The 23,893-nt window shown below is 35.7% G+C and overlaps 1 protein-coding gene across 1 annotated transcript; it reads right to left on the bottom strand.

Moving 5' to 3' along the window:
• Window positions 1–8,176: 8,176 nt before the first annotated feature.
• Window positions 8,177–23,025, bottom strand: aqp4 (aquaporin 4). The gene is made up of 5 exons (XM_067383492.1): window positions 22,948–23,025; window positions 17,888–18,308; window positions 16,430–16,594; window positions 14,586–14,666; window positions 8,177–9,277 (listed from the first exon to the last, which is right to left on the bottom strand). Exons 1-5 carry the CDS (start codon window positions 22,971–22,973, stop codon window positions 9,011–9,013), a joined length of 960 nt encoding a protein of 319 aa, XP_067239593.1. The 5' UTR covers window positions 22,974–23,025; the 3' UTR covers window positions 8,177–9,010.
• Window positions 23,026–23,893: the final 868 nt, after the last annotated feature.

Here is a 23,893-nt window from a genome sequence, read left to right as displayed (position 1 = left end):
TTAATACAATGAAGGCGATTGGTTTAATCGACAGAAACTCAAAATATTAAGTTATCTGAACCCAGCGTTGCAAATTTAGCGATTTTGTCACTAGATTTAGCGACTTCTTCAACTCTTTTGAGACTTTTTTTCAAAAGCCTAGCGACAAATCTAGAAAATTATTGGACAAACCTTATCTAGATTCTTATCTCACTCAATGATCTATATTTATATTTATATAAATCAGTGAAATCGCCATTATGACGTCATCTATTGATCGGCTTTAGCTACTTTCAATTGAAAACACTCTGAACCACATTAATTATTTAAGTTGATTTGACAAAACAACAATAAATCATGAAAATAATTTCTTACAGTGTGGAAATGTCATTTTGTGAACTCTGCTGTCATTTTGTGTGAAATATGATCGGTGTTTTTCTCACCAGTGACTTGCTGAATGTGTTTATTGTCATTGGAAATATCACTATAAATAAAATAGCTTATTAATTCCATATATAGGCCTATTTACTCACACTTTAAATAGGCTGTGCCATTCAAAACAAGTCTTAAATCACAACTGATGTCGATATTACCTATTACGCATGCTACTTAAAAAGGGAAAGGAGACTGGAAAAGATGATAGGAGGATAGTGAATTGCAACAGGACATTTCAAATCGTTACACACACACACACACACACACACAGCCCTGAGGCTAAAGCATTATGGCTGACTCCACTGTTCCTGTCTTTCTCTATGGAGACAGACTTCACCATCAGCATCCTATCTTTAGTTAAACAAATACAGCCTTTCTTTCTTTCTTTCTTTCTTTCTTTCTTTCTTTCTTTCTTTCTTTCTTTCTTTCTTTCTTTCTTTCTTTCTTTCTTTCTTTCTTATCCATCCCTTGCTCTCTAGTGTTTGCTGCCTGTCTCTCTGACAGAAGAAGGGATGATAGAGGGTGTTAATCTCAGTCCATTCTCATCGAAAGTGCTGCCACTCTTCCGCATCTCCGGTAATGAGACACATCATTTATCTGCCTGTTCCTGTGTGTGTCTGTGTTGTCAGGCTCAGTTTTTGTGTGTTTGAGAGAGACTTCAGCGTGTGTCGTGAACGCATGGCAGACAGAGAAGGTATGAGGGAGAGTAGGTGTGCTGCGAACTGCGCGAAAAAGTGTGTTTGCATATGTTTATGTGCGTGTGTGGCACCTTCTCAGTTCACTCCAGGCATTGTGAGAATCAAACAATTTCATGCAGCGAGCAGAAGGGGAAATGAACTGAGCCGTGAGCCATAATAAAATTATCCAAATGTTATTATGGCGCCGGCTGCCTCTGTCCTACTTTAATACACATTTCAGCTCCTGCGGGTCTCCCGCTGGCACTAGCCCTGCTGAATAAATCAACATTAGCTTATGTCTAAATTATTAAGGAAGTGACTTAGGCTCCTGTTTATTGTATAAATTATTAGGAGGGTGAAAGTGTTAAATGCTTGATTTGCCATTTAAAATTCAAAATTCCCCAAGTTACGGCTGTTTCTCGGAGTTTGCGCATGGAGTGCTTGTGTGATGCATGTATGCACGCGCGTATCCTGCGAGTGTTCTCGTGCATGTGTGTGTATATGTGAGGTATATAAACCTGTGGGGTTGACCTGGTGAGGAGAATGAAAATGTCAGTGTTTTTCGTTTTAAAATCCTAATTATAAAACAGATAGCTACTTCCGCAATTTAATTTTATTTGGATGAGCCGTATTCCAAGCCATTTTAAATGCTTATAAAAGCACATCTGGGATTTTAATGGCTATTTAAATTTGGAATAACACACATGAAATGTCACTATACCTGACAGATAGGCTTAAACAGGCTATATTATAACATCTGTTTCTGACAGTTCAAGGCTAAAAACAAAGAAAAATAATGAGGGGAGTGGCCCGTGCTTTTTTTAACCAATCAGAAACGCGATGTGTTTTGGCGCGAGGGCTTGATGGTCTGATTGAGTTCCTCAGAGAGGACGTGTTTTTGTAGGCCAAACCGGAAGTTAGCGGCGCACGGGTTCCCTCGATCGAAAGCTTTATGCATTTTTCCCATAGACTTTTGGAAATTTGCAAAAAATAAGCTCTGTGTTTAACAAAGTCTTATGACACTTAAGGCAGGAACACACCAAGCCGACGGTCGGCCAACTAAGTTTTCTCAGTGTGTTCCGCACCGTTGGTCCTCGTCTGCTTTTTTTCAGCCGATTTGAAATGTTGAATCGGCGTCGGAACTCCGTCTGATCATTCTGATTGGCTGTTCAGCTACTGCCATCTGCTAGTTCGGAAAGGCATTTCATCTCACACAAGCGCAGAACGGACGTGCTACTTGGCCGTCGACTGTCGAGCGTTGGTTTGGTGTGTCAGGCCAACAGACAGACACTGCCAACCCCACAGTCTGCTTTCGTAGCCACTAGTTCGTCAGCGTTGGTGTGTTCCTGCCTTTACACGTTTTGTCTATGAAGATAATCTTTACAAGTTAACACAACATTTATAGATTTTGAAGCCTAAATAAAGTCATCAGATAGAAAAAGCTAACAGTATGCTATAAACGGACTACAGCACACCATGGTCAACGTCACCACAACCAAGCTTCCTCAAACTTTATTTAAAAACATGCTCGCTGATTATGATCTGCGCTGTGTATGAATACTTATCCACTTTTTCATGAGAAATGCTGTCCAAATGTCCTGTTTGTCATGATGACGTCTAAAGTCCCGCCAAAGGAAGTAGTCCCTTTTAGCAATTTGTTAGCAACCGCCGATTTTAAGACACAATAAAGGTTTAAAAAAATCACAAGGGGGTTATAACTGGTGTGTTTTATATCATAGATCAAAACGTGAAAGTATTTAGAGGCTGTGTTTACCACAGACCTTATTTCAGGCGATTTAGCAAAAACCCATTCAAAAAACCTTTAGTTTTGAAGCGAAAAAGTGGCCGCTGCCATCTTAGCAGCGCGTTACTCCTGGATAACTGAAAATGGGCAAAGAGGTGGTTGAAACTGAGATGCTTGGCTGTTGAAACCACACGTAATCATGTTATTAGGCTAATTAGCTATGTATCTTAGATACTAACAAATTATATCATTAGAAAGTTCTAAAGGTTTACTGTCTGTCTTCCATTGTCTTTTTTATGATACAGATGCTCCAGCAACAGTAATATTGTAATTTGTGTCGGGTGTGCATATGACAACACACAAAATCAAGATGGGACTTCATACCTTTATAATGAAATAGTGATTGCGTGATGAATCCAATCCGTTGCACTTGGGTAAAATGTCTATGAGTGTCCATTGAAAAAGAAACAACAGCACTTTTTGTCCACAAAAGTGTTAAATCAGTGAAATATTGATATATTATCCATTGTTTGCATCATATTTCTTCTGAATGATCTGCTCTCCATCATCGTTCTTCAAGAAATGATGCAATCTGAGCAGTGTTTGTACTGTATATGATCGTATATCTCACAAACAAATAAGCTTGCGTCCAAAATAGAGCAGCAGTTATAGGTATAATATCCAAGTAGTTTTGTCGGATTTTGTGGTGTCTTGAGGCATATTCTCCAGCCACTGTCATTGTAGTAAATCTCACAAACAAAACTTTTAGCCAATGCCACCAAGTCGATCCAACAACATATGTTCTGTTTATCTTCCGCATGTGTGCACATCTACACAGACATACATCTGTCTCGACTATGTAACTGCACAGCAAGCCATTATTTGATAATTATATGAAATAGGGATGTCCCATCTCAGGGGGAGAACTTTTTCTGTAGAAATTGAAAACTTGACTTCCTCCTCTGCTGCGTTTACATGTGGTGTTCCACAGGGCTCTGTCTTAGGCCCTGTGTTGTTTTCTCTCTATCTCCTTCCATTAACCAATATTTTTCGCAAGCTTCAGATTCCATATCATTGTTACACAGATGATGTACAGCTTTATCTTCCAGTTAAGCCTAATGAAAATATATCTCCCCAGTCATTATCTGAGTGTTTGAGTGAAGTTAAAAGTTGGATGGCAGAAAACTTTCTTCAGTTAAATGATTCAAAGACTGAAGTGTTAGTTTTTGGACGTCCGGATTCAGCCAATATCCTCTCAAAAACTTTGGGTCCCATAACTAACACTGTAGGTACCTATGCATGAAATTTGGAAGTTATTTTTGACCCAGCACAAGTTTGACAAACAAATAAACTCAGTTGTCAAATCAGCATTTTTCCAGCTCAGGATGATTGCCAAAATGAAACCTTTTCTTTCATTCAGGGACTTAGAAGCCATTATCCACGCATTCATTTCATCAAGACTGGACTACTGCAATTCACTATATTTGGGGGTCACTCAATCGTGTTTGTCTCGCCTGCAGCTGGTCCAAAATGCTGCGGCCAGATTTTTAACAGGGACAAGGAAGAGGAAACATATTTCGCCTTTTTAGGCTAGTTTGCACTGGCTCCCCATTGAGTAAAGAATCCAGTTCAAGGTATTATTGTTTGTCTATAAGTCCCTGAATGGCTTGGATGCTGTCAGTACCTAAAACACGCTTAAAGCTTAAGGGGGATCGTGCGTTTTTGGTGGCACCACCCCAGTTGTGGAATAACTTGCTGTAACACAGTTCGTAAGTATGGAAAGAAGTCCTCTCTCATCCTTCACTGTCGTCGCTCCTTCTTTTATGCTTCCGGAGCACACCGTTCCCTCATGGCTTTCCCCCGCCCTGGTCGCCACACTTGCCTTTTAGCTTGAGATCAGCCACTTCAATACAGGTTTTTAAGTTCTCTACTTAAGACACATCTTTTTAAAAAGGCTTATGGACTGGAGTAACTACTGTATTCAGTCTTTTTGTGAATTTAGTGTTGTATACTCTTTGTGATTGTTTTATTTTATTGCTAATAGCATACTTTTATTTCTCTGTGCAGCACTTTGGTCGACTCGACTATATAAATAAAACTGAAACTGAAATAATATCAAAAAAAGCACAAACACGGCAGAGATGCCAAGTTCAGCAGCTGAATTAGCTGAGGTAAAATGACGGCCCACAGACAGCAGTGCAATCCACCGTTCACTCAAGTGACCACGCCCTTAATTATGCAGAACTTTAAGGCTTAATATAATTGAAACGGATGAGTTATAAAAAAAATTCACCCCCCTCAGAGTTTTCATGAAGGGCAAAATTAGCAGTATAGACCAAAACCACAATTTGCACCAGGTTAAAAACATGCTGTAAAGTTGAGCATTTTAACATGGGGCTCAATGAGATTCTGCTCTCTTTTGGAGCCTGTCCCTAGTGGCCAATCAATTAATTGCAGTTGAAGTCACTTCCATATTGGCTTCAAGAGAAACCGAGGGAGGTTGCCGCTCGGTCTGGTCACTCGGCGGCCATATTTGCAAGGCTTCCAGACAGCTATTTCCGGCATCCAAGACCAAGTCCTATCTATTTGAATGGCGAAATCCTAAAATCTCAAAAACTGCTAGTCGATCTCCCAAATAAATTACATATTTCAAATCAGCAACAAAATCTGACATGAACCGTCCAATAAATGTTGTTTCTTATGCTCAAATAGCATTAAAAAGCTTATTTTTCAGGCTAGACGAGCTAATGCGCATGTGCAGTCCCAAGCGTGAGTCTCAGGTTTCTTTGGGAACAGGTTTCTAACGGCAGTGACTCAATGAATTTACCAATCAGCGATTGGCTCTTTTACTTAGAAGGCGGGACGTATTCCGCCATATTGCGCATTGCAGTTTCTCCCATTCATAATAATCTGTTGTCTTTGGTGACTAGTCTGGCGGACATTTGCAAAATGGCTAAACAGCACTTTTACAGTCTACAAGTTAGGTTAACTGACTATATAACTTACTTAGTTAAATAAACAATGCTATTTGCAGCCATTTTTATAGGAATACAGTTTCCATAAAGGTCAATAAGCTTTGCACAAGAAGTCCTCAGACTGTTTAACAATCAAACTGTGTGTTACAATCAGGAAGTGCGTTGTAGAAGATGTAGACAACCTTCACTTTCATTTGTCTCCAGGAATATTCATTGGGCTGCTTAATATTACACAAAACCACAGTGTGAGCTTGCATGAATATTCATAGTCAGATTGTTTATTGGGTTTAGCCTCTGGCCCTGGCTTCAACTGTCACTACATAAAACTTTTGTGCCTTCGTGTGTGTGCATACACATGTATGTTTTGTGTTTCTTATGTGTGCATCAGTCTGCGCTTTTACAATTTTCATCATTTGTTTTGGGGTTTAATGTCTGTTATGACTTGAGACTGTGAAGTTGGATTAATGCACGCGTACACACACACACACACACACACACACACACACACACACACAGGCTTTGATGCTGGTATTCAGTAGTTTGAGCAGCTTTCTATGTGTTGTGATGGAGGATCTCCTTTGTAGTCACATGGGAAAATAAATATTTTAACAGACTAACTGCTGAGTTTTTTCTTTCTCCAATTAATTTAAATGGAGCAATTAAGATTTAAATTTCCATAAATAGCTGAGGGAGGGATTGAAGAGTGGAGGGCCGCCTCTGTTACAGTCAAAAGCCTTGGGATTAACCACCTTCTTAATTATAAATAAAAATATAAACATCGCACTGTCTTTCTCACTCCCTCCCATTCTGATTCATAAACATATAGAACAGGATTCCCACAGCTTCAATTAATTTACAGGACTTTTCCATTATTTTCCCAGTTGTATGGGATGAGGATATTTAAAAAAAAAAAAAAAAACTCACAAAAACTGATTGCAAATATAAAGAATTATTTCAAACACATTTTTTTAAACATTTGAGCATAATCAGAACATATTCAACAGAAATTCACACTTTTTTTTTTAAATGTTATGATTTTTTTTAGACCATGAAATCAAACATTATTAAAATTATTAAAACAACCTTTCCAGGTTTTCCAAGATCAAACACACACAAAAAAATCTGGTACTTATCGCCAACAGATAAACAAATCTGGGGTGCGTTTCCCAAAGCGAACTATGGTCGCAAGTTCCGTCGTTACCAATGGAGTTCAATGGGACTTACGACCATGGTTCACAAACGATGCTTTCGGGAAACTCACCCCTGATCAGCATTACTGGAGTTTCAGGTTAACGACGCAGTTTAAGTATGTGGCGCCCTCTGCTGGTACAGAGATGTAAATGCCTGCTGTAACAGGAATTATGGAAGCCTATTATTTTTTAACTCTGAGGGTGGAACGGGCTTCTGTAAGAAATTCCAGTTATTTTTTATTAAAAATATATAATATAAATATTCCAGTTTTCAAATGATTATGGAACAGTTAATATACATCACTTGATTACATAAATAATTTTATGGATGCAACACGTGGTTAGATAATTAATCAGCCTAAATAACGTAATTAGAAGTTAGATTTGAACATGAAAGAACTGAGACTGTGATTATGCATGATTGTGTGCAAAATATGTTTGGATACTTAAAGGATTAGTTCACTTTCCAATGAATTAACCCAAGCTTTACTCACCCTCAAGCCATCCTAGGTTTATATGACTTTCTTCTTTCTGATGAACACAATCAGAGTTGTATTAATAAATATCCTGATGCATCCGAGCTTTATAATGGCAGTGAACGGGATCAACAAGTATGAGCTGAAGAAAGTACATCCATCCACCATAACGTACTCCACACGGCTCCAGGGGGTTAATAAAGGCCTCATGAAATGAAGCGATACATTTGTGTAAGAAAAATATCCATATTTAACAAGTTATGAAGTAAAATATATCTTTTGCCAGAACGCCTTCTGTATTCAAGTTATGAATCGCAGTTCAAAAATCGCTACTTCTTCCCTATTCAACTTACTGACGCAACGCCAGTTCCATTTTTTTCCTAAGTTGAATACAGAAGGCAATCTGGCTGAAGCTAGATATTTTACTTTATAACTTGTTAAATATGGATATTTTTGACACAAATGCATCACTTCGCTTCAGAAGGCCTTTATTAACCCTTTGGAGCCGTGTGGAGTACGTTTATGATGGATTGAGGCACTTTCTTCAGCTCATATTCGTTGGTCCCCTTCACTGCCATTTATTAATATATGTCCAATTGTGTTCATAAGAAAGAACAAAGTCATATACACCTAGGATGGCTTGAGGGTGAGTAAATCATGGGGTAATTTTCATTTGAAAGTGAACTAATCCTTTAAAGTTGACTTATAATGCCCCTTTCACAAGATTTAATATAAGTCTCTGGTGTTTCCAGAATGTGTCTGTGAAGTTTCAGCTCAAAATCCCCCACAGATCATTTAGTATAGCTTGTCAAATTTGTCCCTATTTGGGTGTGAGCAAAAACACACAATTTTTGTGTGTGTCCCTTTAAATGCAAATGAGCTGCTGCTCCCGCCCCCCTTTCCCCTTTTAAAGAAAGATCCATTAGGCATACACTAGTAAATAAAATTCTCATTGATTACATGAGCTCTCCAGAGCATGAGAATAAGTCGGAAGGACACAAAATGTTTGGGTTTTGTGTGCATGTGTCGGAAAAATCATGCATTTTAGGGTTAAAAAATAAAATAAAAATCATGCAGGGTTGCAATTATACAGATTTCAGACAAAAGACAACATTCATAACCTTGAGGAAAAAATAAAGTATAAAAATACTCAGGACAGAGGGAGAGGACAGAAGGGGTTAACTCACACAGAGTGCACTGAGAAGGAAAATGATCTGCATTACTATGGTGATGATCTCATCTCAACCCTGATTGCCAGGTAATAACCCGTAGACCGAACAAAACGTTACATTTGCTTAGATGTGAGAATCCCATTTAGTTATTGATTCAGCGGTTGATGAGGTGCATCTGCTAAAGGATGTTCAGTGACTGGCTGAAATCTTCAAAGTGGATTCTATTGGATATGAGGTCTACGGGCTGTGACTGGTGTACAGGGACCATTCTTGATGATTAAAGTCAAGTGTTGGGAGTCATTCACACTGCGACTCTAGATCAGATCCGTCTCTTTGAGCTCCTCCTCGGTGCATCTCACTAGTCATACAGACGACAGCACTTCTCCAGCCGACTCCCTCTCCTTCTTCTCGACCCGCTCCAGCACGCGGATCGCTGCCTGCTTGGTCATGTGCTGGGCTTGATCGCTGGGGTACGTTTCTGTGTCCACTACCTGATACGGTTCGATTTGGAAGGGGCTCTTGGAGAGGACGTCTGCATAGCGCCGCTTCAGGTCAGGGTCGGGACAGAAGAGATATTCGTACACAGCGGCAGCCATGATGCCCCCTATTAAAGGGCCCACCCAGTACACCTGAGAGAGAGAGAGAGAATATATCTCGTTCAAAAGGGGATCCAAACGTCTGCAATTCATCAGATTTAAACCTGGAAATAAATAGACTTGGAAAAAAAATTTTATGATGTGAAATTTATACAAAATGTTTAAGATTCTGCACTAATATACTGTATAATATTGAAGATTTCCTTTAATTCATTTTAATTAAATTTAATTAATTAAACTTTTAACTCTTATTGAAATTGTATGCTGTAAAATTAATAAGATATTACATTATAAAATAAAAATATTTAAGATTCTGCATTAATATATAATATTTAAGATTAATTAATTAATTAATTAATTTAAACAAAAAAATAATGCTGATATAATTTTTAAATAATAAAATAATAAATATATTTTTTTAATATAATAAATATATTTAAGATTCTGCACCAATGTATAATATTATGATTAATACATTGTTTTAATTTAACTTTTCACAATAATTGTGAGTTTTGGGGTCTTGGAAAAAATTAATGTTATGTTATGATGTAAAATTAATAAGAAATATTTAAGATTCTGCACAAATATATACAATTTCATTTTAACTAAAATTTATTTGAGTTAATTTATTTTAATTAAATATATTAAATTAATTAATTTAAATAATGAAAACAATTAACAAATAAAAATACAAATGTATTAATATATCTGAATTAATATACATTATTATAATATTTAAGATTTCTTTTAATTAATTTAAAATAAATAAGCTTAATTAATTTAATGAATACTAAACTTTTCACTCAAACTGTTTAATGATTTAGAAAAATATTTAAATGTTAAATTATGCTGTAAAAGTAATAAGATATTATAAATACTATAAAATAAAAAGTTTAAGATTCTGCACCAATACATAATATTAAAGATTTATTCTACATTTGTTTTTAATTAAATTAAATTAATTAAATTAATTAAATTGTGAGTTTTAATATTTTGAAAAAAATTAAGATTAATTTTAATTAAATTAATTAAATAATGAAAACAATAAGGAAATGTTATTTTATGTTTCTTATGTTATCTTAAAACATAAGAAATATTATTAATAATATATATTATTAAATATTTATTATTATATATTAGCATTCATTATATATAAGTATATACAGTATTATAATATTTCTTTTAATTATTTTAAAATAAATAAGCTCAACTAATTTAATGAATATTAAACTTTTCACTCAAATTGTGAGTTTTATGATTTAGAAAAAAATAAACAAAATTTAATAAAATTAATAAGAAATATTTAAGATTCTGCACTAATATATACAATTTTAGATTTATTTTAATTAAATTAATTAAATAATGAAAACGATTAAGAAATGTTATTATGCAAAAATAATAAGAAACATTTAATAATATATAATACTATATATTGGCATTGATATATAATATTATAATGTTTAATATTTATTTTAATTCATTTAAAATAAATAAGCTCAATTAATTTCATGAATATTAAACTTTTCACTCAAATTGTGAGTTTTATGATTTAGAAAAAAAATAAAGAAAATTTAATGCTGTAAAATTAATAAGATTTTATAAATATTATAAAATAAAAAATATGTAAGATTATGCACCACTGAATAATATTTAAGATTTCTTCTAATACATTTGATTTTAATAAAATGAAATTAATTGTGAGTTTTAGGATTTTGAAAAACATGAAATGCTATGATGTAAAATTAATAAGAAATATTTAAGATTCTGCACTAATTGTAGATTTATTTTAATTAAATTAATTAAATAATGAAAACGATTAAGAAATGTTATTATGCAAAAATAATAAGAAACATTTAATAATATATAATACTATATATCGGCATTGATATATAATATTATAATGTTTAATATTTATTTTAATTCATTTAAAATAAATAAGCTCAATTAATTTCATGAATATTAAACTTTTCACTCAAATTGTTATGCTAATATTATAATTTGCAATGAAAAGAAAAATCTATTCAATTTAATATGTGAAACAGATGCATATTCACTGGTATTTAATGTTTGGACCCCACTGTATTTATCATGGTCTGCTTTTTTTGAGTGAATATGATTGAATATATTGTGAAAATGATTCCTTTCCTTTCCTTCGTTATATTCAGCCCAGTAAATAATCTGTCCTGCTCTACTATCCGTGTCCGATTTATGCATTTTATCAGTGCGACAAGGATATTGACTCCAAAAGTGTGCCAAATCTGGATTCCTAACTGCTGTGACGACAGAAATAGAAGCGGGCGCGACCGAGATGCGTTCACCCCGCACGACCCCGGACAGCGCTGTGGTCAAAAATGCAGTTCATTTTGTATATCTCATTATTTCCAAACGATTATACACACAGTATAATGATCACCAGCAGCTCTCATCAGTGTAACACTACCGGTTTGGCCTTCATGTGACTTCACGCCTGATGTTTTTCTTTCATTCATAATCCCTAAAATCTTTCATTGATGAAACTCACACCAACGTCTTGAAAACAGCACTGTGTGTAGCACGCCGCAAGTGCGGTAAACACTCCATGAAAGAAATGTTTTGACCTTTCTAATGTTACGGCACCAGCGGGGAGACCCTGAATCAATCGCGATGACAGCAGCAGTCGCTCAGACGCGCCACTCATGAAGATACATAACACTCGTATGTGCATGTAGGGAGCACACCAACCAGTGTCATGCACCCGTGTTATTTTGAATGCCACATCTGTCTGGCTTTTGACTGCTGTGCAATGTTTCAAGTGGAATGACATTTAAAAATCACATAACCAAGAGAGCTGCAGTCTACGCACTCGCCGTTTCTGATATTCAGTACGACAGCAGGATTGAGAGTACGGTGCTGTTATACAACAGATCGATAAGTATTATGATTCACTGAGAAATTTATTTGAATTTATCCAGTTTATTCTGGTTCTCGAATCTGATATCAGCACTGGAACCGTTTGTATCACTCTGCTTGCGGCGACTGTCATGGCGGTCGAGCAAATCCACCAATTTTTTTTTTTATAAATGCTCTTGTTATGTCACAAAATGTTTTTTTTTTTTAGGTGAGAATGTAGTTATTTAGAACACAAATAATTGACTCATATATCAACACAGCGCCTATTTTACTATTTGTTTAGACGCTTTTGCAGATGCGAGCTCCGGGCCGCCAGCTGTCGTTCAGCGCTCGTGTACCCGCTGAGAACAGCTTCATCTCGGCCAGTCCTTCGGGTATTTCCTGCTGGCTCTTATGTAGATAGTGTTTAAACATGAGATTAATTTTGTGTACAGTACAGTCCAAAAGTTTGGAACCACTAAGATTTTTAATGTTTTTAAAAGAAGTTTCGTCTGCTCACCAAGGCTACATTTATTTAATTCAAAATACAGTAAAAACAGTAATATTGTGAAATATTATTACAATTTAAAATAACTGTGTACTATTTAAATGTATTTCACAATGTTTATTCCTGTGATCAAAGCTGAATTTTCAGCATCATTACTCCAGTCTTCAGTGTCACATGATCCTTCATAAATCATTCCAATATGCTGATCTGCTGCTCAAGAAACATTTAATGTGCACAGATGTACAAAATATTTTTTTTTTCAGGATTATTTGATGAATAGAAAGTTCAAAAGAACAGTGTTTATCTGAAATCTAATCTTTTGTAACACTATAAATGTCTTTACTGCCACTTTTGATTGATTTAATGCATCCTTGCTGAATAAAAGTATTAATTTCTTTCATTTCTTTTCAAAAACATAAAAATAAAAATTCTTACTGACCCCAAACTTTTGAACGGTAGTGTATAATGCTACAGAAGCTTTGTATTTCAGATAAATGCTGTTCTTTTGAACTTTCTATTCATCAAGGAATCCTGAAAAAAAGAGTACACAACTGTTTTCAACATTGATAATAATCATAAATGTTTCTTGAGCAGCAGATCAGCATATTACAATGATTTCTGAAGGATCATGTGACACTGAAGACTGGAGTAACGATGCTGAAAATTCAGCTTTGATCACAGGAATAAATTACTTTGTCAAATATATTTAAATAGTACACAGTTATTTTAAATTGCAATAATATTTCAAAATATTACTGTTTTTTACTGTATTTTTAATTAAATAAATGTAGCCTAGGTGAGCAGACGAAACTTCTTTTATAAACATTAAAAATCTTAGTGGTTCCAAACTTTTGGACTGTACTGTATATCAAACAGGCAATATTTGGTCTTATTAATACATTTCTTGTTTCAGAGCAAAATGATTTGGTTTAAGGGGAAAATTAAGTTTCATAACTTTATATTTGGGCTATATTTAACTTAAATCCTGTGCTATAGCGATACTTTTGTACATTTGACTGAATTGTTTGCTTGTGTTTTTTATTTATATGCTTGTGTTTATGTCTTTTATAATGGCTATTGTTGTTCATTTAAATATTGCTGTTCAATAAATATTATTTTATATAAATAATATGTCATATTTGGAAAGGGTCCGTCAATAGTGATAAATGATTACGCCATTAGATGGCGGCAAAAACTCATTATGAGTGAATCAGAACAAGGAAGCTGTTTTGGTGCTGTGGAAAATCCCCACAGCTTTTAAAAGGACAAAGACAAAGATATCACTTACACTCGTTTAGTCACTCTTTCTCTCATAATACCATAATACTCTACATAAAACAATAAGCTTCAATGAAGCAACTCGACGTTACTAGTTCTAAAGTGACGTTTTATAATTAGTAACGAAGGCTTGGGCTCAATTGTTAAACTGTCAACTTGAGACTTGAATCTGTGGCGGAAGGAAGTATTTCTGCACAAAAGAGGATTTTAAACACACTCTGTTGTTGTTCTTATTTATTTACACACTCGTGCCGTCAAACTGTTATATGAACACAATATTACACTCATAGCCATGCGATATGACTGTATATCAACACACTGAGAATCGAATCACAGCCGTGCTTATATACAGCCATAGTGCACGTCTACTCGTGTGTGATATTGCTCATATATCAAGCTTCATGCCAAAGGTCAGTGGTAGGTCAGAGTAAATGTCTTCTTGTGCTAAATATAGTTCAGCCTCTTTTGTAGGAGTTAAAGAAACAAAGCCAAGATTCTCTGCTTAAAAATGTTTTGGCACTGAATCAAATTCTCTTCAGATTCACTTTTATCAATCACGGCTCCAAAGGCCTTGCTGACCTTCAGTCTTTATGCACATACATGTAGGGTTTAGAAGTAATTTAATGAGTATTTGTATTGTTTATCCACACACACACACACACACAGAAGATATTGTGTAAATCTTACCCAATGGTCCTGCCATTTTCCCATGATGACCGCAGGACCAAAAGAGCGAGCTGGATTCATGCTGGCTCCGGTGTACGGGATCTGAAACACACAGACAAAACGTGTTACGCTTGTTATGAATTGCATGTATTTGCAAAATAGGCTTATTGGGGGAAATGTGCCTCTACCTACATTTTTTCAGAATTCTAAAAATGTAACACCACAGGCAAAAGCACTGCTTATTCATGCATCTATCAAGTTTGAGATTTGGGGCTTTTTGGCTTTTCATAAAGTGCTTTTTTCAGACTAGTGGAAAGAAAACATCCCAAATACACTTTTAAGTGCATCTTTTAAAGCACTTTATCTATTTGTGTCTGCAGATTTCAATTATAGTATATATTTATAAAAGAGGTTTTCTCAAAATGAGTTTTCTCCTACGCTGAGCCTGAAATCTCCACTTCAGCAGCACTTACATACACCAAACTTTACAGTTTTATTCATCTACATTCTAAAGGTTTTTGTTCATATATAATTTGCCTGATTTTATACAACATTTTATTACTAAAAATGGTGAAAATTAGTTGTTTTTTTCCTAGCTGTTGACAGTATTTTCTGATTTATGAAGTGATAAAAAGAAATAAAACAACCTGACTTCATCCAGTGTTCAGATTTTTGTTCTAGAAATGAATGCAAATTAGTGCAGTTTAATTAAATAATGCCTCAAATGCATATTTGAACATAACTTTTCAGAAAACTTGTAATTTTTTTTTTTTTGTGCAATTCTTAATTTAATCAATCAAATGGGGAAGTATAGTGATATCTATTATTTATTTTTTACTCTATTCACCTGGGGTGTCTCGCCTTAAATTTTACATACAAGTCACTGCTGTTTCCAGCTGATATGAACACTTGTGGCAGTAAAACTCCAACGAATTATGATTATAAGATTATCAATTAATAAACACTTATGGGGCCTATTTTAACGATCTAAGCACATGGTATAAAGAAAATGGTCGCCGCATGATCTAAAAGGGTTGTCCCTATTCTCTTAATGAGTAATGGGTGTGTTTTGGGCATAATGTGCAATAAACCAAAGTCTCATCTCCCATTCCCTTTAAAAGCCAGTTGCGAGACTGCAAGCAGACTACGCCATTTTCAGACCAGCACGACCATAGGCGCACAAATGGCTGCGAGTGAATTTGTTATTTAAACATCAAGGCACAGGACGTGAACATTATAACTGCGCTGGGCTGAAACCAGCAAAAAACACCCTATCATGAAGCACAAGAAGCTACAATATATCATATTGCAGAAATGCCGCCACAGGCCTGAAATTTTGAGACAAGAAGAGACTCTAAAAAAAGAGCAGAAGAAATGCAAAGAAACAATGTGAGAGAAGATGAAACAAAGGAAAAGATGGAGGAATGAGTAAGCTGAGTGACAGTGGTTTGGCACTTTAAATCATAAATCTGCTCTAAAGGGTCTTAAGGAGTGTTTGTCTCAGTGCCAGTCCTAAATACATGAGGGCATGTAGAGGGCATCCCACTCTCATGCCAACTTTCTTAGCAACACAAATGAGCTTTCATATAAACACCTCGTCTGCAGATTCTGCTGGGATTATTGGCATGGAAATACCACTATCTCTTGGGATTGTAGCTAGGCTACAAATTCTCCAAAGGAGAACTGAGCAGATACACCTCAAGAGACTAATCTTTATAGGATAAAAATCTTCAAGCACTGCTTAAAAATGTGCCTGACAGTGCAGGATTGGAAATGATAGTTATAGTTAAAGCGCTCACAAGAAACATGCAATTTAATACAACTAATTTATTGGTTTCTAGTGGTGCAAATCAGGAAATACCTACAGCAAACAGATGGCCGATGCACACCGACAGACCAATGGCCAGCGCTGCCGAACCCTTCAGATCACTGCGCTTGGGGTCACAGGTGGCGAAGACAGTGAAGACGAGCTCAAAAGTGATTATGAGCTCTATCACAATGGCATGACCGGTGGAGATTTCAGCATTGACCTGCAGGGGGGCGATAGTGAGTTATTTGCATAATGTGAACTTCATCGGTTCCTCTGTGCGCATTTTAATGTGATTTTAAACCAAAGCGCAAGCTGTTTTCTCTGCTCTGCACACATACAAAGCGAGTGCACAGAAAAAGTGATTTTAATGTGATTTTAAACCATTCAAGTGAAAAGAAGACTCACGATCTGTTTTATGTGCTCTGCACACATCCAAAACGGGCGCACAGAAAGCCGCCTCTCATACTGAATAGTGTGCGATATTGAACTGAGTTTACTTCTGTGTCTTTTTGAACTCAAACAGACAAATACTTCCAAAAAATATGTCAAAATATCTTCGTGAACACAGTTGGTTATGTCTTATGTCTGAACGTAAACATTTAACAAAGAAAATGCACGTGTAACAGTATAATGGACCCGTGCAGCTCTTAAAGTGACAGCAGCCTAATAAACCTGCTGCCGTCTCTATAATAACGTTAATCGAAACAAAAGAGAAAATTCACTCTCTGTTTTTAACTGAATAACTTTTGTAACTATATTTGTAATGTATAGCCTATATTTTATTCATAAAGTGCAGTATTATTTTATATTTGATTACTGTTTCTGTACCTGAATACTTGAAAATCTTAAAACACTGTTTTTCAATCGTATCTTTGTTCAGCTGTATTTATTTGTGCAATTTCTAATAAAGTGTTTACTTGTCTTCAATAATATTTGAAATGATAAATTCAGCTGTTTTTGTATTTTTGTATGTATATTTAATCCATATAGTCAAAAGTAGCCTGTTGATTTCTGTTCATGGTATTCAGCTACATTGTTTTGCAATAAGACTTAGAATAAATGTGAATGATATTTAATTTTTTTTTACCTTATTGGAATCGAAATTAGGAGTCCGTAAGAATCAGAATTGATAAGCAGAAATCAGAATAGTTAAAATTTAAACAATACCCAACCCTACTGATTAGTTTAATCAGGTGTAAAACTACTAATCAATTCTTAAAATTATCACCCAAAACCGAACATTTGTCATCATTTACCCACCCTAATAGTTCAGTTTGTCTTTTTCTTCTGTGGAACACATTTGCGGAAGATATTTTGAAGAAATGTGCTTTTTTCCACATGCTTTGTTCTCATACAATGAAAGTCAATGGGGTCCAAAACAAAAACAACTTGCATTGCAAAAAACAAACAAACTGAGACATACATCAAAATATCTTCTTATGTGTTCAAGGTTTACGACAAAAGCGTGGGTAAATCACATAATTTTACTATCCCTTTAATTAAAAATACTCACAGAAGTCACTCCCAGACCTCCTCTCACCGACGCTGGTGTCACTCCATACAAGATGGCCGCCCCCACCACTGCCCCCAGACACTGTGCCAACAAATAAAAAACACCCTTTGCCAGGCTCAGCTTCCGTGTGGCAACCATCGCCGCAGTCACGGCCGGGTTGATGTGGGCGCCGCTGATGTGCCCGAAACACTGGGCGAGGGTTGCGATGGATAAGCCGAAGCAGAGAGAGATGAGGACGAGGTCGGCAGGTGGAGGGTTCTCCTGTTTTGCTGCCCAGTTGATGGTTGATCCCAGACTAAGCAGCACGAATATCATCATGGCTAAAAACTCCCCTGAAACCGCTCGCCAGAACTCCTGAGTCCACACACCTTTGAAGGCTGCCATGATACGGTTATTGCACGAGCAAGACGACACACACCTCCTTAAAGAAATAAAATGAGAGAGAGAAAAAACGTTGGTGATCTGTATTTGTGATTCATACCCATTCATATCATAAGATGACAAGTGAAAATGCTTCTGTTTTGTATTTTTAATACAATTTTTTTATTATATTACTTGCATAACAATTTGAATTAAATACTGGTTTGTCCCTCTTTTGCTTTAAAGGGGTCATGACATGTATTTTTAGGGGTTCAAGTGAAACCCTATTGTAATTGTTTAAATTTCCAAGGATCAGCATTCTCCACTAAAAGTGATCAGGAAGACCAAACAGGAAGTTGTAGAGACTTCAAACTTTGAGGGCTGGTAGTGCAACATCACCAACCGATCGGTCTGACAGGGGCGCTACAGAGGTCAAAAGTACGAAATGTCTCATAACTCCTAAACCGTTAGGCAAAGGCTAAAGTGTCTTATATCGTTGAAATTCTTGGCTCAAGATGGACAAAATGCCTTTTACGTGTATTTTGGACTTTTTTGAAAAAACTATTTTCAAAACAATCTAGTCCTAGGTTTTTGGCCTGAACAAGTGCAGCAAAATTCTCTGGAGTCTAATTGTCAATAATTATCAAAAAATGTTGTCATTTTGATTTACGGTCCCTAAGGACCGGCAAAACATTCAAAGTGGGCGGAGCTACTAAAATGTAACTACTCATGAATGGAATGAGATATTTTCACCAAACTATACACCAACCATTCTGTGGTTCCGTGAAATAGGATGTGGCGACTTGGGGGCACTATAACAAGGAAAAAACTTAAAAATGGCTATAACTACGCAACCCCAAGTCTGATTGACTTGAAAATTGGCATGCGGTGTCTTTGTCCAAGGTGCCAAGACTGCCTTTGAGGACATTTGCGTATCTCGAAAAACGCGGCCAGTGCAGTTTGAGCAGCTGTCAAACAAGGTTAACGGAGGTTTAACACATGTTTGACTCAGAGCCTGTGAGAAATTCAAAAGAAATCAGCCACTGGGGGCTGCCTTTGCGTTTTTCATGTGCGTAAAGGATTGTATATCACGTGATTTTTCACAGATGCCCACAACATTCATACCATATGGTATAACTCCTCAGTCTGAACAACTTTGTCTCTAGGACCAACGCTGTCCAAATTGCCTGTTTTGGCTGTAAATGGTCTTTTCCATCTAGTATTGAGATGGTTACAGGATTGCTAATTAAAACATACTTTTTTATACTTGAGCTTAAAGGCCTAAAGAGCTTGAACCCCGGTAATTGCTGCTTGCAGCTATATTTTTCTATTATAATGTTAATAAAGTTTTTTGCAAAAAATGTATATACGGTATGCAGAAAAACTTTATTTCAATTTTCATTCCGACGCTCTGTCCAGAATGATCCGTTTCTAAGCCACGGCTTCTTTAAGGCCACTGATATGATTGGCTAATGTCACTGCATAGGAAGCAGTATCAAAGCCCACTCACTACTGCACAGAGTGTTCTGAAAACATTATCAATATTAAACTTTCATTTACAGACAAAGCATTCGGAAATCATTTACTCACAGTTTGTGATGCAGCTGCTGTCAGATCCAATACAGTTGGCTGCTTCATCTGTCAACAAATGTTTCTTTGCAAACTCTTCATTACTCTTTGCCTTGCTGACAAAACAAAATGCTCCGAACAAACATATTATCCTATCACGTGATCTGTGATGCCAGTAAGTAAACTATCCATGCTGGGATCCCTTCTGAAGTCTCTACAGAGACGCAAACAAGCTGTCTAAACTGGACGTGTGAAAGTGAACATTCGTTCACTCTTCCATTTGTTCTGTTGTCGGGAGACTCAGTGTGTTGAGTATGTCAGAAACTGAACACACATCTGTATACTGTATCCAGTGTCAGTTATTATAATGGCTTCTATTTGCTTTTGATGTGACAAGCACACCCAGTGTATGCAAATGTCGGTTTTTAATTGGCTGAACGCCAGAGGGCGGAGCCTATGGTGCGATGATGTATAAATATTCGTTGATGTCTTGCTTTGAAGACATTCATATTCAAATGTATTTTCCCATGTGACGTCACAGATCCCTCAATATCAAAATGAGCTGTTTTTTGGAGCGTGATTTGTTTATAATGAGGAGGACGTTTTAAGTTATGGAACTTTTTAATGGTGCAAAGACCTCTTATATGTCAAAAAATCAAGGTAAATTTGATTTCTCATGTCATGACCGCTTTAACGAAAGCATTTGAGCCAAATAAACTCCACAAGTTTGTATAAACCTGACGATCATGTGATCCAGCATGATTTGAGATTTTTGACCATCTTTGTCAGGGTCACAAATTTGCTTATTTGACCTAAGAACAGAGCAGTACCTTACATAATTTTGCTACATTTAATATCATGTTTGTTTTAGAAAATCCTAAACCTTTTTTTTTTTTTTTTTCCCTCAGATTTGTGACCATCTACTGTAATTGTTATACTGTGGAGGACAGAAGAATATTGCATTTATTGACAACAAAACAATGATTGAGAATATAGTGAGAGAGAAGAATATATATTGGAAAACTACTTTCAAGCATGCTATAGTGTAAAAGACTGTTATAGTGTCTTTATCTCTTTCTGTATGGTTTTAAAGTGTCTCTTCATGCAGTTAATCTGTGCGCTCCTTCCAAGTGGAAATTCATCCAATTAAGAGTGGCCTCAGTTTCCTTTCAAAGATTCCATAGAGCACAGGAACAGAAACATCCCAATAACAAAATGGATCTATTATTAACCAAACAGCAACTATTCAGTACACATCAGCAAAATGCATATGGAATGCATGTACAGATCATTAGCAACACTAATTACACTGAAAACATCATGAAGACAGAAAAACTAGGCCTTAAGTGTGGTGAAAAGTGTTGTGGAAGATACATTTACAAAAAATGACCATGTTAATCAGAGTTTCTAACAAGATAGCTCCACTTCTTACTGTAAACTTTGATATCTTTGTATTATGTTTACTATCATCAACAATCATTTAACCATAGGCATACTGCAGAAAATGTAGACTATTGCATATTAATTATGCTTTTTCTTCCCTGTGCAGAAAAAAACCCTGCTTAAACCAGCCTGATCAACTAAAAAGTACACAAAACCCTCCGGGAAAGACCAGCTAAGACCAACAAACCAGCTTAAACTGGTTTAAAATATAGTAGGCTATATGCAATACAGTAGGACTGCAAATAGGCTAATAATAACTATGGATTTCTGGCGGAAATTATGATAAACAATTCTATGGTTCTTAAATTTAAGTTTAGGCCTACTTTAAACTACTCTCTTTGAAACAAGACGACGATGCCTGGATGATTTTAATCGATCATTTCGTGAATCAGGGATGTTGTCTGGCAGGTGAACCCAACGTCATGTGAACATTTAACCCCGTGTGCTCAGAGAACAGAAACATCACTTTACGAGCCAAAACTTCTTACTATGGAGTCAAAATCGACAAACTCACCGAAGAAAGCCAGAACTAGTGTTCGGAACCAAGACCTGCGAAAACGCTCTTCTCATCCCTGAACAAGCATCCTCTCGGTGGGAGAGTCTAACGTTACCTCAAACAAGACATCTGAAGCTCAGGATCGCGCTGTAGGCGAAATGATCTGTTACAGCGCTCTCTGTTTTAGTGATCAATATATGTGTGTGTGTGTCTTGAGTGTTGTTCATCATCTATGAGGTGTGATTTATGCATCTCCTCCCTCTGATTCACACACACACGCGCGCGCGCGCGCTTCCCCTGTGCACCGATTAAAACTATTAAGTTCAATTAAACACGAGCGCATAATAACTGCTGGTATACGCTTTACCTCCCTCCACCTGAGCGAAAACTAATGCAATAAATCTTCAATATTTGTAATAATTTATAAATATAAACTATAGTATAAATACTACAACAATACAGCAATATAAAGTAAGTATGCTGGGTTAAAAACAACCCAAGTTGGGTTGAAAATGGACAATCTCAGCGTTTGGGTTAAATGTTTGACCCAGCTATTGTTTAAAAATGACTATATGACTGATTTTAAATGAACCCAAAATTAAATATCAGACACATAATTACTAGAGGCAACAATAATAATTAAAAGGTGAACATTTATTATAAATGTTTATTGTTTAATTATTATTCATGAAACTTACTTACAAATGTTCATTTATTAAACATATTAATAAATATTAATTTCCAACATATTTTGGGTTAATTTTAAGCAAGCAATACAATCATTTCTAAACAATAGCTGAGTTAAATAAAACTACCCAGCAGGTTGGGTAAACATTTAACCCAACCGATGGGTTAAAACAACCCAAACTGTTTTGTTTTTACCATTTTCAACCCAACTTGGGTTGTTTTTAACTCAGCAGTTTTAAGAGTGTAAGTATTCTAAATAAAATAAAATGAATTGATGGGCCTTAAGAATGCCAGATTATAAGCATCTGCCCAATTCATACATGACATTTCATAAGATGACATTCACACTCCCTAGGTGTATTTATATCTATTATATCCTTATTTATCTTTGGTTTATGGAGTGTGTTTGAACAAATACAAATCAACCCACAAGAAAAGCATAAATATGTACAACTGTAGCATTCTAGTGATCATGGCAGTATAAACACGTTTGCTCTGAACTCACCTGTCCAGGGCTCCACAGCTTGTCATGCCTTCCTCAGACTGACTGGCAGCTCAGAGTACTCTTCTCTCAGTGTCGTGTTACCGGCTCTTCATGGTCAAATAAGAGCGGAGAGACCACAGCACAGAGATATGAGGCTGTCGAACAACTCATCTGACAGCATCGACTGTGTCAGCAGTGACTCACACAACACACGCCTCATCATATCACACACAGAATATTACATGAGACAATATTACAAGGAAAAACTGTCTATCTATCTATCTATCTATCTATCTATCTATCTATCTATCTATCTATCTATCTATCTATCTATCTATCTATCTATCTATCTATCTATCTATCTACCTATCTATCTATCTACCTATCTATCTACCTATCTATCTATCTATCTATCCAGCAATGGGTAAAGCGTTTGAAATTAAAAATCAATTTCCATCCTTATTATCACATAATTAATTATACTGGTACTAGACAAATTATTCATATTTAAAGTTACAATCTGAAATATTGTCAAAGGTCAAACCGCTAAAGAGATGTGATAATTTGTTTTTTGTTAATTTACACTTTGCATGTAAAATGTCACATGCAAATTATTGTATGTGGCCATTTATAATGTTTTTGGAAGAAGTGTCTTATTCTCACCAGGCATTTGAATGAAATACAGTAAAAACAGTAATGTTATGAAATATTTTTTTCAATTTTAAATAACCATTTTTTTATTTTAATATATTTTAAAATGAATTTTTAATTTTGAGCAGTATGTGTATGGTCATCTGGTAGAAGCTATAGTTATTTTAATTACGGATATTTTTTCTTAAAAACTCATTGTCTCACTTCAGAAGGTCTTTATTAACCCCCTGGGGTCAAATTAATTACTTTTATGATGGATGGATGCATTTTTTTAAGGGGCTTCAAAACAACCCATTCACTGCCAATATAAAGCTTA

The sequence above is a fragment of the Chanodichthys erythropterus genome, chromosome 4 (assembly GCF_024489055.1).
Source record: "Chanodichthys erythropterus isolate Z2021 chromosome 4, ASM2448905v1, whole genome shotgun sequence".
NCBI lineage: Eukaryota > Metazoa > Chordata > Actinopteri > Cypriniformes > Xenocyprididae > Chanodichthys > Chanodichthys erythropterus.
Note: the sequence above shows the minus strand (reverse complement) of the source record. Positions and strands in the feature narration are given on the sequence as shown.

What these genes read in the sequence shown, in the direction of transcription:
- aqp4 (XM_067383492.1), bottom strand. Translation starts at nt 22,973, where the DNA reads ATGACAAGCTGTGGAGCCCTGGACAG. An exon ending in AGCTGTGGAGCCCTGGACAG is followed by an intron (nt 18,309 to 22,947) that starts GTGAGTTCAGAG and finishes TATTTCTTTAAG; the next exon opens with GAGGTGTGTGTCGTCTTGCT. An exon ending in GAAAATGGCAGGACCATTGG is followed by an intron (nt 9,278 to 14,585) that starts GTAAGATTTACA and finishes TCTCTCTCTCAG; the next exon opens with GTGTACTGGGTGGGCCCTTT.